Genomic DNA, 11188 nt, shown 5'->3' on the forward strand with positions numbered 1-11188 from the left:
AGAGTGGGAGTCCACCAAGACACACACCCCCTTCAAAGGGGAGGTGATGCGCCTCGCTTAGAGTCTTCATCTTTGGGGTTTCCTGCCCGGCATCCCCCCCCCCCGCCAGCTGAACTTCTCCTGAAGCTTGTGCTTGCTGGAAGGTTGGCCCTGAGCCTTTGGTGGGCCACACGGGGGGGGGGGGGGGGGAGAGTTTGCAAGAGAAAGGGAGAAAGCCCTTCCTTTGGGCTCATGGCAGGGGAGGAAAGAGTTAAACACACACACACCCCACGCCCCCTTGGAACCCCTTCAAGCAGCCGCTGCTCGCATGTGAAGAAATGTTACCTTGCATGCCGCACCCCACTGGTCACGGACTGCCACGCTTGGTGGAGCCTCTGGTGAGTGCCCGCTGCACCCGGCCCTTCTCCAAGGTCTACTGACCAGAGGCTGGCAAGGTGGGCGGGCGCAACGTCCCCCTGCAGCAGGAAGAGGGCTCACTGGTCTCCTCATGTGTGCTGGTCTCCTCTACAACAAGAGGGAACCAGGCAGCCTTGTCCTGTGTTTCTTGGGCAGGGCAACACCTGAATGGCGCACGACGGAGTGCCTGGTTTGGGTGAGTGGTGGGACGGTCCCGCTTTCTCCCTCACCCTCCACTAAGAAGCCTCTTACTGTCCCTCCCCCATGACACACACCCCCCGAGGCTCTCCCTTGCTGTCAGGGCACCAGGAACTCCCCACCACCGCTGGGGTCGGAATAAGGGGGGGAGCCCGCCGGGGTGCTAGGCTTTGGGTTTATTAGGGAGCGGTCGGGATCGCCTCTGAAGTGGGTGGGGGGGGGCACAGGGCCCTTTTGCCCAGGTGTCCCTCTCCCTCCCGGTGGGCTCATCCTGGGCCGGCTCCCCCGGGGGGCACTTCTGCCTTCTTCCTAGGGCGCCAAACCCAGCAGGTCCCGGACGGCCCCCAGCAGCTCCTCCAGCTCCTCCGGCCTGCTCAGGCCATGCTGTCCATTCTTGAAGAGCACCACCCGGACGTCGCTGCTCTCCAGCCGCTCGGCCACCTGCACGGCCCGCTGCCAGGGCACCACCTCGTCCTGCAGGCCATGGAGCAGCCGGACGGGGCGGGCCACCGGGATGGAGGGGCGCCCCAGCAAGCCATGCCGCTCGGCCTCCACAAAGAAGTCCCAGTGCAGGAGGAGAGGCTCGCCCGTGCTCCGAGGGAGGGCGTAGCGGCCACTGCGCTGCGCTTGGCTCTTCACCTGGGGGAGAGGGTGGCATGTCAGCTGCCAAGCGTCCAGGGCAGAAGGGGCCTGGGCCCCCAGCCACCCACCAGCAAACAGGGGCCAGAAAACCCCACCCCTGCCCTCATGGCAATCTAGGCACCGAAGGAGCGTGAGCCTCGGCCTCCTCTGGCCCCACGGGGCACAAAGGGCTTCCCACCCTGGGCTGTCCTGCCGCTCCCCCCCCCCCTTGCTGGGGTCAAGGCAGGCTTGACTCTCCGCCGTCCTTCACCTCATTGGGGAGCTCTCGGGCGTGGATGATGAAACCGTCAACCCCGATTCCTGTGGCCACCAAGCCGAGCACCCTGTCTGGGCGCTCCAGAGCCAGCAGCAGCATCAGCCAGGCCCCCATGCTGGCTCCCACCAACACCTGAAAGCAGAGGAGAGATTTAGCTGCCCTGCTTCCATTCCCGTGGCCACCCGCTCTGTGCCAGGTTGCCCTTCCGGCAGCCCTTCCACAGCTGTCCAGCCTCATGGTTCTTGTGGCCCATCTAGGCATCGGTTGGTCGGGAGGAGGACCGAGCCCCCACCCCACCCATGGCCCAAAGGGAGCCCCTGGAACAGTTCAAGCCCCAGGACAGGGTTGCCTGGCCAGACCCTTGCTGGAGGACACCACTCCCCAGAGCAATCTGCCTGGGAGACGCCAAGCGGGCTCGGGGGTGTGTGTGCAGGAGAGGCAGGCTTGGAGCCGACCAAAGGCCTACCTGGGGGCCGGCCGTGAGCTCGTCGAATACCGCCAGAGCATCGTCCTTCCAGTCCCCGAGGCGGCTCTCCTCGAAGGAGCCCTCCGAGGCCCCGCAGCCCCGGTAGTCAAAGCTGAGGGGAGAGGAGGCGCCCTTTAGGAGCGCTGGGGGCCCTGCCAGCTGCCACCCACCAACCTCTTTTAAGGGCCAGGGGGGCCTGGCAGGGAGGAGGCTCCCCTACCCAGCCAGCCCACCACCCACCTGATAAACGCCCGTCCCGTCTCCCGGCAGAACTGCTCCAGGGCCTGGCATTTGGGGTTGTCGCTGGTGTCGTGAAATCCCAAGAGGAAGAAGACCCCAGGGCTGCGGCCGGCCAGGCGCCGGTAAGCCAGCCGCGGGAGGGGTCCTCGCCACAGCAGCGATGCCGGGGAAGCCATGGGACCGGATCTGCAAGGGAGGGCAGGACAGGGGGCTGGTCGCTGGGAGGGCGCTCTCGGGACACCTTCAGACACCTTCAAGCCCGGAGGGCATTTCCGGGCACGACCACCCTTCTCTCACCTGCTGGAGAAGCAGAAGCGGCTTCTCCTGCTCTTCCCTTGGAGATCCACCCACCACCACCACCACCACCACCAAAAGGTCATGGGCCCATCCTGCTGACCAGGCAAGCGGCTCTCGACCTCGGGGCAGAGTCTGGGAGGACAACAGGGCAAGGAGCAGAGCCCCACAGGAACCCCACTCCCAGCCTGGCCAGCAAGAGGGAGCCAGGAGCCCCACCACTCTACACAGACCCCTTGGACGTCCCTTAGGGACTCAGAAAGCTCCACACCAGCCGATGGAGGAGAGGGCCCCTCCGGGGGGGGGGGTCGTCTCTGTGTCGTCTCCAGCACGTCCACGCTCTCCCTTGAGCACCCTTGGCCATCAGCCTGACCTTTGTCCGCAGTCTTGGCTGGTGGTGTCCCGGTGGACGTTGTCCTGCCTGGCCTGGTGGGGGCTTCTTGGTAGTTCCTAGTCCTTCCTTCCCTCCTCTCAGCTACAGCCAGCAGTCCAGGAGGAGCCCCTTCGACCGGCCAGAGAGCGAGGGCGAGCAAGTCCTTCCTCGGGCAGCCTCTTCCTCCTCTTCCTCCTCCTCCTCCTCCTCCAAAGGCAGAAGGCTCAGGCCTTTCTCCACCCTTCCTCCTGCCTGCAGCCGCCTGCCCGCCCGCTGCTGTCCAAAGGGCAGAGCCAGCCGCAGGAGGGAGTCCGGGCCCACAGGGGGAGGGAGTGGCAACACCAGTGCGTCTCCCCCCCTCCCCGTTGCACCACTACCTCAGGCTGCAGAACTTGGTTGGGTCCACCAAGCCCCACCGTCAGTCAGCCCCCTGTGGGTCTGTGCACAGCAGGGGTGGGGAGCAGGAGTTCCCCACTCCTCACTCCCCACCTCGAGGCATGGCCAAGGTGCAGAAGAACCCGCTCTGAGCGGGGCTGGCTGGCGCTGCCCTTTGCACCGAATCCACCTGGGAGGGAGCGGCAGCTGCTCATCCCCTTCGGTTTTGGCTCGCGCAGCAACAGGAGCGGCTGGGCCACCTTCCGTGTTGCGCTGGCTGCCGCAGAGAGAAGCAGAGGCACAAGGAGGTTGAGAACAGCTGGATGGTTTTCAAATACATATGTGGCGCAAGCCAGTAAGGGTGAGGGGGGACGACACACTCTGTGCATGCTCAGAGGCACCCTCTTCCCTTGCCTCCTATGCTCCACTTCCAAATCACAAGCAGGTTTTTTTTTTCTCATGGGTGGCATCTGTGCTCTCTGCCCATCACCTCCAAATTCATGATCCGGCTACAGAGGTCAGCAGGGCTGAATCCAGACACAGCCAAACTCGGTGCAATGGCCAAGACTAACAACAACAACAGATTCCAAATGAGCTTCAGCAAGGATGTGACCTAAAGGTAACACATGAGTAACCACTAACTTGGGGAGAGTCTTTGGAGGACCTGCAAACTGGGTGAACCGACAAGCAAACAGATTAGCTATGGACGGTTTTTCCCCTCGCCTTGGGACTGTTCACTTTCTCTTGAATGGGGAAAAGCACTAACCTGGCTTGGGTCTGAGTTCAAATCTACGGAATGGGTTTGAGCCAGTCGCTCCTCCCTCAGTTCTTCCTCATTCTTAAATTAGGAAGAAACTGCATGTGCCCCAAAGCTTGTGGGCTGGTCCAGTCAAGGTATCCCTCAACTTCTACCTTGGTGTAATCAGAAGAGCCGCAGGGCTCCTTCCCGATTTTTTTTCTTTGCCTTAAAGCTCGTAAAAGACTTTCTGGGACCCAGAGGCAAAGCCCATGTTTGGAAGAGGCCTGGGAATTCTGCGGGCAGAAAGAAGAATTCCGCAGGGATTCCCGGTCGGTTAAACTTTGTTAACTTCACCAGGTCAGTTGCCGGAAGCCGTGAGTTTCCGAGGCCCAGTTAATCAGGCGAAGGGGAAGGGCAGAAGACGGAGCCAGCCTCGAGGGGCCGGGTGTTTGGGGCTGCTGCGTGGATGCGCTTCACCTGTGGGAAGGGGGCCTTCGTCCTCATCCTTGCATCTCCAGGGGCTGGCGATGCCAGGGCGGCGGTCCACAAGGAGGGCGAAGAACGGGGGGGGGGGCTCCCCCCTTCCCCCACCCGGGGTCCTCTGCTGCGAAATTCCCCTCCCCCCCCTCCATCCCTCCCGGGAGAGGCAAGGATGAAGTCAGAGGGCCGGCCCCTCCTTGCTCAACATCGGGGCTGAGGTTGGGCGCCGTCCTGCCTAAAAAAGGCTCGGCTCCCCCGGAGGGGCCCTGGCCAAAACCGCCCTCTCTGACTCAGGCATGCGGGGAATGTCTCCGGAAGGCTCCTCGGGCGCTCTCTTCTGGAGTCTTTCCCCATATAAGGTGCCTGGAGCCGAGGAGACCTTTGCGAGGGGAGGGGGAGCAGGCGGCCCTCCCCCCCCCCCCAGGATGATGGGGGTGGCTTGGAGGGAAGGGCTCCCGGTGATGTCACTGGCTGGGGACCCCCCCCCCCAGCCGCAGCCTTTTATCCCCCGTCCCAGCCTTCCCGGGCACCACCCGCCCCGCCAGCGTCTCGCCGCAGAGCATCGTCGTCCGTCGGGCGCCGTCTGGGGAGAACGCCGCCGAGCAGCCTCTTTGTGAGTGGCCCGGTCGGGGCTGGGATGCGGGCGGGGCCGGGAGCCTGAGTGGAGATGGGGGTGGGATTGGACTAGAGACATACCGCCATGCCCCCCCCCAGATGGGCCTGGGGGTCCCTCCTGGGGCCAGCTGTCGTGAGCCAGGTAGGAAACCCCCCCCCCGGTGGTGGGCCTGGGGGAGGCCAGACTGGACCCACACCCATCGCCGGGAAGCCCTAGTTTCCTCAGGGAGGTAGCTCACTGAGGGCAGAGCTGGACCCCCTCCGGGGCGGGCGGGCGGGCGGGGGGGGGTCTCTCCCGAGGCCCCTGGTCCCGAACAACCCACTGGACCCGACCCATCGACTCAGGGCTCTTCCGACGGTCACTGCACCCCCGAAGGAGAAAGAGGGCCTGGGTGGAGCTGGCAGGGCATCAGAGCAGCCGTGGCAGGCGCTTCATGAGTGGGGGCCCTCCTGGGATGGGGTGGGCTGATCCCCTGGAAGGAGGGCAGGGCGGTGGTGGGGAGGTAGAGGTAGGCTGATGGCAAAGTGAGGGTCTTAGTCTCGGAGGTGCCTCGAGACTCTTAACGGGTGGTTTAGTTTGGTTTTATTTGGGGGGGGGGGTTGCTGCTGTCCTGAAGGTGGCTTTCCCCCAGAAAGTTCTTTCTTTTAAAAACGTCACTAGCCAAACCAGCCACCCAACCCTGTTTTGGCCCCTAAAATCAGCATTGCGCTTGAAGCCAAACCTTGCTTGCCAGAGTTAAGTTCCAATATAGGACTGTGCTTGAAGGACGAGGCGAGGGATGGGGCTCTCTGAAGCTCATACCGGAAACAGTGGGGCACAGCAGTCATAACAGTTGGGGAGGGAGGGGAGGAAGAGATGGCCAGCAAGGGCCTTTCAAGTGGGGGAGGGCTGCATTGGAGGGGGAAAAGGGGTTAAGGGGCTGAGGGCGGCTCCTCAGCAAAGCCCAGCCGAAGTTTGACTTGGGGGTGCCTCTCCTTTACTCTCGAAGTGCTCCATTCAGCTGCGGAACTGACTGCCACCAGTTCTGGGGCTGGCTGCGAACTTGGATGGCTTTCACAAAGGGATTGGACCAATTCCTAGAGCTTCGGGCCAGCCAGGGCTACCAGCCAGCCGGGCTCTAGTGCATGAGGCAGGTTTCTCAGTTGCTGGGGAACGAGAGAGCAAGAGGGACGGCCTCAGACTTTGCCATGGCCACTGCATGGCCTCGGGGTGGGTGCAGACCGCTGGGGGAAGACCTGGGATCTGACCTGTGCTGAGGCTCCCTGGACACTCTTAAGGGGAGAAGCCAGCGGTAGGAGCAGCCTGATAGCCATGCCCGGGGGGCCAGCAGGCAGCTGTGAACCTGATTAGGGTGGGGCATGGGAGAGGCCCCGGCGTGGGAGACCCCCTCTCTCTTGAGCTTCACCAAGTGTTTGGGAAAAGAACTGCTGCCCCCCCCCGGCCCTCCTCCCGTCTCCTCTCCCCCCTCCCCTAGCCATGTGGGGAGTGTGGTGTGGCAGGTCTTTTCGAGACCATACAGGGATGTAGGGAAGGGGGAGAGCACAGGGGCAGCCTCCCCCCCCCCAAATTCTCTCCCAGTCGTGTCTGCATGCTCACAGCCCCAGTGGCTCTCTATGGGCAGCTCTGCCTCCAAAGGGGAGGGGGGGCAAGCTCCACCCTTGTCTCTCCAGCCCCCCCCCCCCGCAGGGCCAGCGCTTTCCCGGTCCAGGGCGGTGCTCAGGCAATCCCTTCTCTGCCTCCCCAGGTCTTCCTTCTCCAGCCACCATGGCCAACAAAGGGCCCTCCTTCGGCCTGAGCCGGGACGTCCAGGCCAAGATCGAGAAGAAGTATGACGATGAGCTGGAAGAGCGCCTGGTGGAGTGGGTGGTGGCCCAGTGTGGCCCCGAGGTGGGCCGCCCCGAACGGGGCCGGCTGGGCTTCCAGGTCTGGCTGAAGAACGGCATCGTAAGCATCCAGGGGTCTCCGCCCCCCCCCCTTGCCTTCCCCTGGGCCCAACGGAAGGGGGCCGTGGTGACTGCGGCTGGTTTCAATGTCTCCATTTTTATTTATTTTTTTCCCGTTTTATGAGTTTTGACCCGCCCAGAGTAGTGCTGTGGGACGAAGGGGAGTGGGATGCAAATAGATTCCATGAATCAATCAATCAATCAATCAATCAATCAATCAATCAATCAAACAATCTGTGCTGGCAAGCGAAGGAAGGAAGGAAGGGTCGCTGGGCAGGTGCACAGCCTGAAAGTAACCTTAGTGACCTGCTTAGTGAGTGGCTGTTTGTGAAATGAGGTCACAACAACAAAGTCACTTTATTAGGAGAACGAGGGGTTGTTGTTTTTCCTAGTTTTTTTTTAAAGTTTTCAAAGGAAAAGGTAGGTATTTGGGCAAGCAATTTTGAAGGCAATATTCCAAGATTTGTACCATAGTCTCAACAATCCAAAGGAAATTTGTTCCTAAGCAACAAAAAAGCAAACGCAACGAGTTACTTTTTCAAACATTGCAACAATGAATTAACCTGTGTAACATGAACAAATGAATTTTTAGAAGTCACTTTCCATGCTCCCGGCCTGTGTAGATTGCATTGTTACCTGATTGCATTGTCCTAGAGCCGCCGCCGCCCCCCCAATATCTGGTGGGGGAGGGATGGGCCCCAAGCAGGGTCAGCCCCCACCCCTCAGCTGCTTGGGAGAGTGAGGAGGTCCCTGGGGCTTCGGCCTTGATGGCAAAGGCAGACGCTTCCTTGAGGCCGGCCAGTCCGTCCATCGGAGGGTGGGAGTGGGCATGAGTCAGACCTGCTCCCTCTGGCTGGCTGGCGGGGGGGTCAGGCTCTCTGTCCAGGGGAGGGGGTTTCCTTTGGGAAGGCCACTTGGGGCTGCCCCTGCCTGACCCACCCGGCCGGCCGCCCCCTTCCTGGCAGGTCCTGAGCAAGCTGGTCAACAGCCTTTACCCCAGTGGCTCCAAGCCGGTGAAGATCCCAGACCCGCCTCCCACCATGGTCTTCAAGCAGATGGAGCAGATTGCCCAGTTTCTGAAGGCTGCCGAGGACTATGGCGTAGTGAAGACGGACATCTTCCAGACTGTCGATCTGTTTGAAGGTGGGCGGGCGTGTGGGGGGGGTGTGTGCATGCGCAAGGGCAGAGGACGGGAGATGAGCCCTGTTTTGTCTTTGGGATGGGTGGGTGGGTGGGTGTCCACCCGTAGAGTTACGTCGTTCCCTTCCTTCCTTCTAAACATGATGCGAAGGCAAGGTGGGGCTTGAATCTCCTGCCTCGCCTCTGTTCTCCTGCCCTTGTTCCTGCTGCTAGCTCCCCCTCCTGTTTCGCTGCTGCTGGGCATAACCACCACCACCCCCAGCAAACCTCCGCCCCCCCCACACACACCCCAGCTAAGAGCCTGCCAGGTTCAGGCTTCCCTTGTGAGACAACGGGCACCAAAATACAGAAACACCGAATGCCCAGGGAGACCTGAAGCTACCCTGGAGGGGCTGCCAAAAAGACTCCCCCCCCCATTGTACCTGGGGCTCGGGAGAGTGGGCACAAGGACTCACCTGGGACTGATCCAGCCAAGGAAGCTGGCTTCCCAGGAGGGAGATCAGGGCTTCTCCTTGCCCAGCTCTGCGACTGTCCATCTTGGATGCTGCAGATCAGCTCCAGTTCCCGGGATCCCTGACCATAGGCTCTGGCTTCTGGGAGACCATGTCCCAAATACACACCTGGGGGTGCGTGCCAAAGATGGAGAAATGTCTCCCCAACCCTCCCTGGTGGTTCCTCCATCAAGGCATACCTGGGATGCTCCTTGCTCTCTGGCTAAAGAGACCAGAACCCTTCAGGGCCTCTTCCTTGGTTGGCCGCTGGCAGATGAACAAGGAGGGGGCTGCGTGCGCTGGAGTTTCCTTACAAGGAAGGAGGTGGTGTCTCCACACGAGGAAGAACGGTCTGACAGATAAGAATGGATCAGTGGTGGGAGGGATTGCCTCGGACGGTGGCGGATCCCCCTTGGTTGCAGGACTCAGAAGAGCGGTAGAGGGCTCTGGAAGGGGTTGGACTAGATGACCCTTTGTTTCGATTCCCGCAGTCCAGTTCTGTGGCTCTGGCAGTAGAGAGCAGAGCGCCCTGAGAGGTCGCCTGCCGGTGGGCGAACGGCCCGCGGCTCGCTCCTGCTCCTCCTGAGTGGGTCTCTTCTTTCTTCCTCTGCCTCCAGCCAAGGACATGGCAGCTGTGCAGAGGACACTGGTGGCTTTGGGCAGCCTGGCGGTGACCAAGGATGATGGGCAGTATCGTGGAGACCCCAGCTGGTTCATGAAGTAAGTGCGCACCTCCCAAGGGCCAGACCTTCCCGGCCGGTCGGCCTTGGGACTGCAACGGCCAGCATCCCCCAGCCAGCATGACCGCTGGCCTTGCAGCCCTGGGGAGGGGGGCCAGGGGACTGGACATTAAAGCCCAAGAGAGGAATGTCTCCAAACGCTGCACACACACACGCACAGACGCTCATGCAAAGCCTGGGCAGCAGGCAGCTCGCTAGATGCCAGGGCTCCAATGGACAACTGGCTGCAAGCAGGCAGGCAGGTCCGAGGGAACGCTGTGCTAAGTCTGGCTTGTCCCAGGAGGACACCTTGGGCTCCCCCGTGCAGGGAGGCATCCCTGACAGCCAGGGTGGGGTTTATCTTCTTCTGCTTGCAAAGTTGTCTTTGGTGTGAAGGGGGGGGGAAACGGTACCCAACAATGGTGGGTTCTTTCGGGTGGGGTGGGAGGGCTTGGAGGTGCCTTGGACCACCGGCAGCCCCAAGCCGACATTCCCAGCAGAAGCTGCTGCAGGTCTGTCCATCGATGGTCCATGGGTGGCTCCTGGGATGCAGGGACAGCCCACCTGGGAAGTCAAGACGTTTCCTGCCACCGAGTCTTCCCTCTGCCCCTGCTTTGCCCCTGCTTGCCTGCAAAGGGGCCAGTCTGTCCCTTCCCTTCCCCTCCCACCCCATGGGTCCTCCCTCTGCTCCTTCTTGGCACGCCACTCGGTGGGCTCCCTCATCCTGCCTCCCCTGCGCACCGAGTCCTTGCAAAGGAGAAGCCGTAAGCGACAAGGGTGCCTGTGGATGAATACACGGGACGGCTCCTCGTGCCAACAGTCAGCTCCCCATCACGGTAGGACGGCGATTCTTTGGCAAAGTCATTTCTGAGACCTCAGGAATGAGCCTTTGAGCAAGACCCTCTGTTCCAGTGGGACTCAAAAGCACCGTGGATGATCTCTCCCTCTCTCTCTCTCTCCCCTTGCAGGAAAGCGCAGGAGAACAAGCGGGACTTTTCGGACAGCCAGCTCAAGCAGGGCAAAAATGTCATCGGGCTACAGATGGGGTCCAACCAGGGAGCCTCGCAGGCGGGCATGACAGGCTACGGGCGGCCCCGGCAGATCATCAGCTAAAGCAGGATCAGCACTGCCATCAGCCCCCACCCCACCCCCACCCCACAAGCACCAGCAGAAACGGCCCTCTGGCTCCTGCACTCGCAGCCCAAACACCCTTCTGCCCCCCACCCCAAGAAATCCTCCTCCTCCTCTTCCTCCTGCTGCTGCTGCTCATGCTGCTAGGATGGCCGGGCTGCCACGTGGCTCTTTTCTGGGAAACCTCCTAAAATCACCTTAACCACGCCCCGGGAACCACATGCATCCGAGACCAAGCCCAAGGGCCCGATGAGGCTGCCAGGGGGTGCCAGGGGCTGCCAGCCTTCCTTCTCGCTCCTTCGCCTGCCCTGCCTCCTTCCAGACATCATTTTGCATGCCCTCAGCAACACCTGTGCCCCTATTCCACAGCCATGGCTTGGGGAGGGGTCCCAGTGGCCGTTAGAAAAATGCTCCCCCCCCAAAAAAAACCCTCCTGTCCCCATAACCACTGAATGTGGCTGAAATGTACACAAGAGAAAGAGAGAGAGAGAGAGAGAGAGAGAGAGAGAGAACCTTTTCTACTGACCGTTTAGCCAAGTGTCCAGGGAAGGGACTGCCTTTCCCCCCTTCCTGTTTTGTACTTTTATTTTTTGGTTCATCAATTAAAAAGTTATGAATCCTTTTAGGTTTATTGGGTATTTATTTCAACTCCCCCCATTCTTGTCACTGCAGTTGTGGGGCCAGGAGAA

At 61.2% G+C, this 11188-nt stretch overlaps 2 protein-coding genes and 1 long non-coding RNA gene across 5 annotated transcripts; 1 reads left to right on the forward strand and 2 right to left on the reverse strand.

The window, feature by feature from the left end:
* Nucleotides 1-755: 755 nt before the first annotated feature.
* On the reverse strand, nt 756-4620 carry LOC110079017 (palmitoyl-protein thioesterase ABHD10, mitochondrial). Of its 2 annotated transcripts, none has more exons than XM_020793757.3 (5): nt 2764-4620; nt 2199-2384; nt 1959-2070; nt 1487-1624; nt 756-1233 (listed from the first exon to the last, which is right to left on the reverse strand). In XM_020793757.3, exons 2-5 carry the CDS (start codon nt 2372-2374, stop codon nt 904-906), a joined length of 756 nt encoding a protein of 251 aa, XP_020649416.2. In that variant the 5' UTR covers nt 2375-2384; nt 2764-4620; the 3' UTR covers nt 756-903. The 2 variants fall into 2 exon arrangements, with proteins under 2 accessions (XP_020649416.2, XP_020649410.2); XM_020793751.3 differs by having other exon boundaries at nt 2866-4611.
* A 310-nt stretch (nt 4621-4930) lies between these two features.
* Nucleotides 4931-11124, forward strand: TAGLN (transgelin). 2 transcript variants are annotated; one of them, XM_020793684.3, is made up of 5 exons: nt 4931-5072; nt 6820-7019; nt 7984-8161; nt 9267-9369; nt 10337-11124. In XM_020793684.3, the coding sequence occupies exons 2-5, from the start codon at nt 6840-6842 to the stop codon at nt 10479-10481; spliced, it is 606 nt and encodes a 201-aa protein (XP_020649343.1). In that variant the 5' UTR covers nt 4931-5072; nt 6820-6839; the 3' UTR covers nt 10482-11124. The 2 variants fall into 2 exon arrangements, with proteins under 2 accessions (XP_020649343.1, XP_072835484.2); XM_072979383.2 differs by lacking the exon at nt 4931-5072 and adding an exon at nt 5101-5216.
* Nucleotides 7357-9304, reverse strand: LOC140701918 (uncharacterized). The gene is made up of 2 exons (XR_012080938.2): nt 8614-9304; nt 7357-7519 (listed from the first exon to the last, which is right to left on the reverse strand). It is a non-coding gene; the product is annotated as an uncharacterized LOC140701918 (long non-coding RNA).
* Nucleotides 11125-11188: the final 64 nt, after the last annotated feature.

Source organism: Pogona vitticeps, chromosome 8 (assembly GCF_051106095.1).
Source record: "Pogona vitticeps strain Pit_001003342236 chromosome 8, PviZW2.1, whole genome shotgun sequence".
Classification (NCBI taxonomy): Eukaryota; Metazoa; Chordata; class Lepidosauria; order Squamata; family Agamidae; genus Pogona; species Pogona vitticeps.

Bases quoted from the DNA above. Each gene is read 5' to 3' on its own strand.
- TAGLN (XM_072979383.2), top strand. From the start codon at position 5,174: ATGGGCCTGGGGGTCCCTCCTGGGGCCAGCTGTCGTGAGCCAG. The intron at 5,217-6,819 runs GTAGGAAACCCC...CTGCCTCCCCAG, and splicing joins GGCCAGCTGTCGTGAGCCAG to GTCTTCCTTCTCCAGCCACC. The intron at 9,370-10,336 runs GTAAGTGCGCAC...CTCCCCTTGCAG, and splicing joins GACCCCAGCTGGTTCATGAA to GAAAGCGCAGGAGAACAAGC.
- LOC110079017 (XM_020793757.3), bottom strand. From the start codon at position 2,374: ATGGCTTCCCCGGCATCGCTGCTGTGGCGAGGACCCCTCCCGCGGCTG. The intron at 2,071-2,198 runs GTGGGTGGTGGG...CTCTCCCCTCAG, and splicing joins ACGGGACGGGCGTTTATCAG to CTTTGACTACCGGGGCTGCG. The intron at 1,234-1,486 runs GTGAAGGACGGC...CCTCTCCCCCAG, and splicing joins CCCGAGAGCTCCCCAATGAG to GTGAAGAGCCAAGCGCAGCG.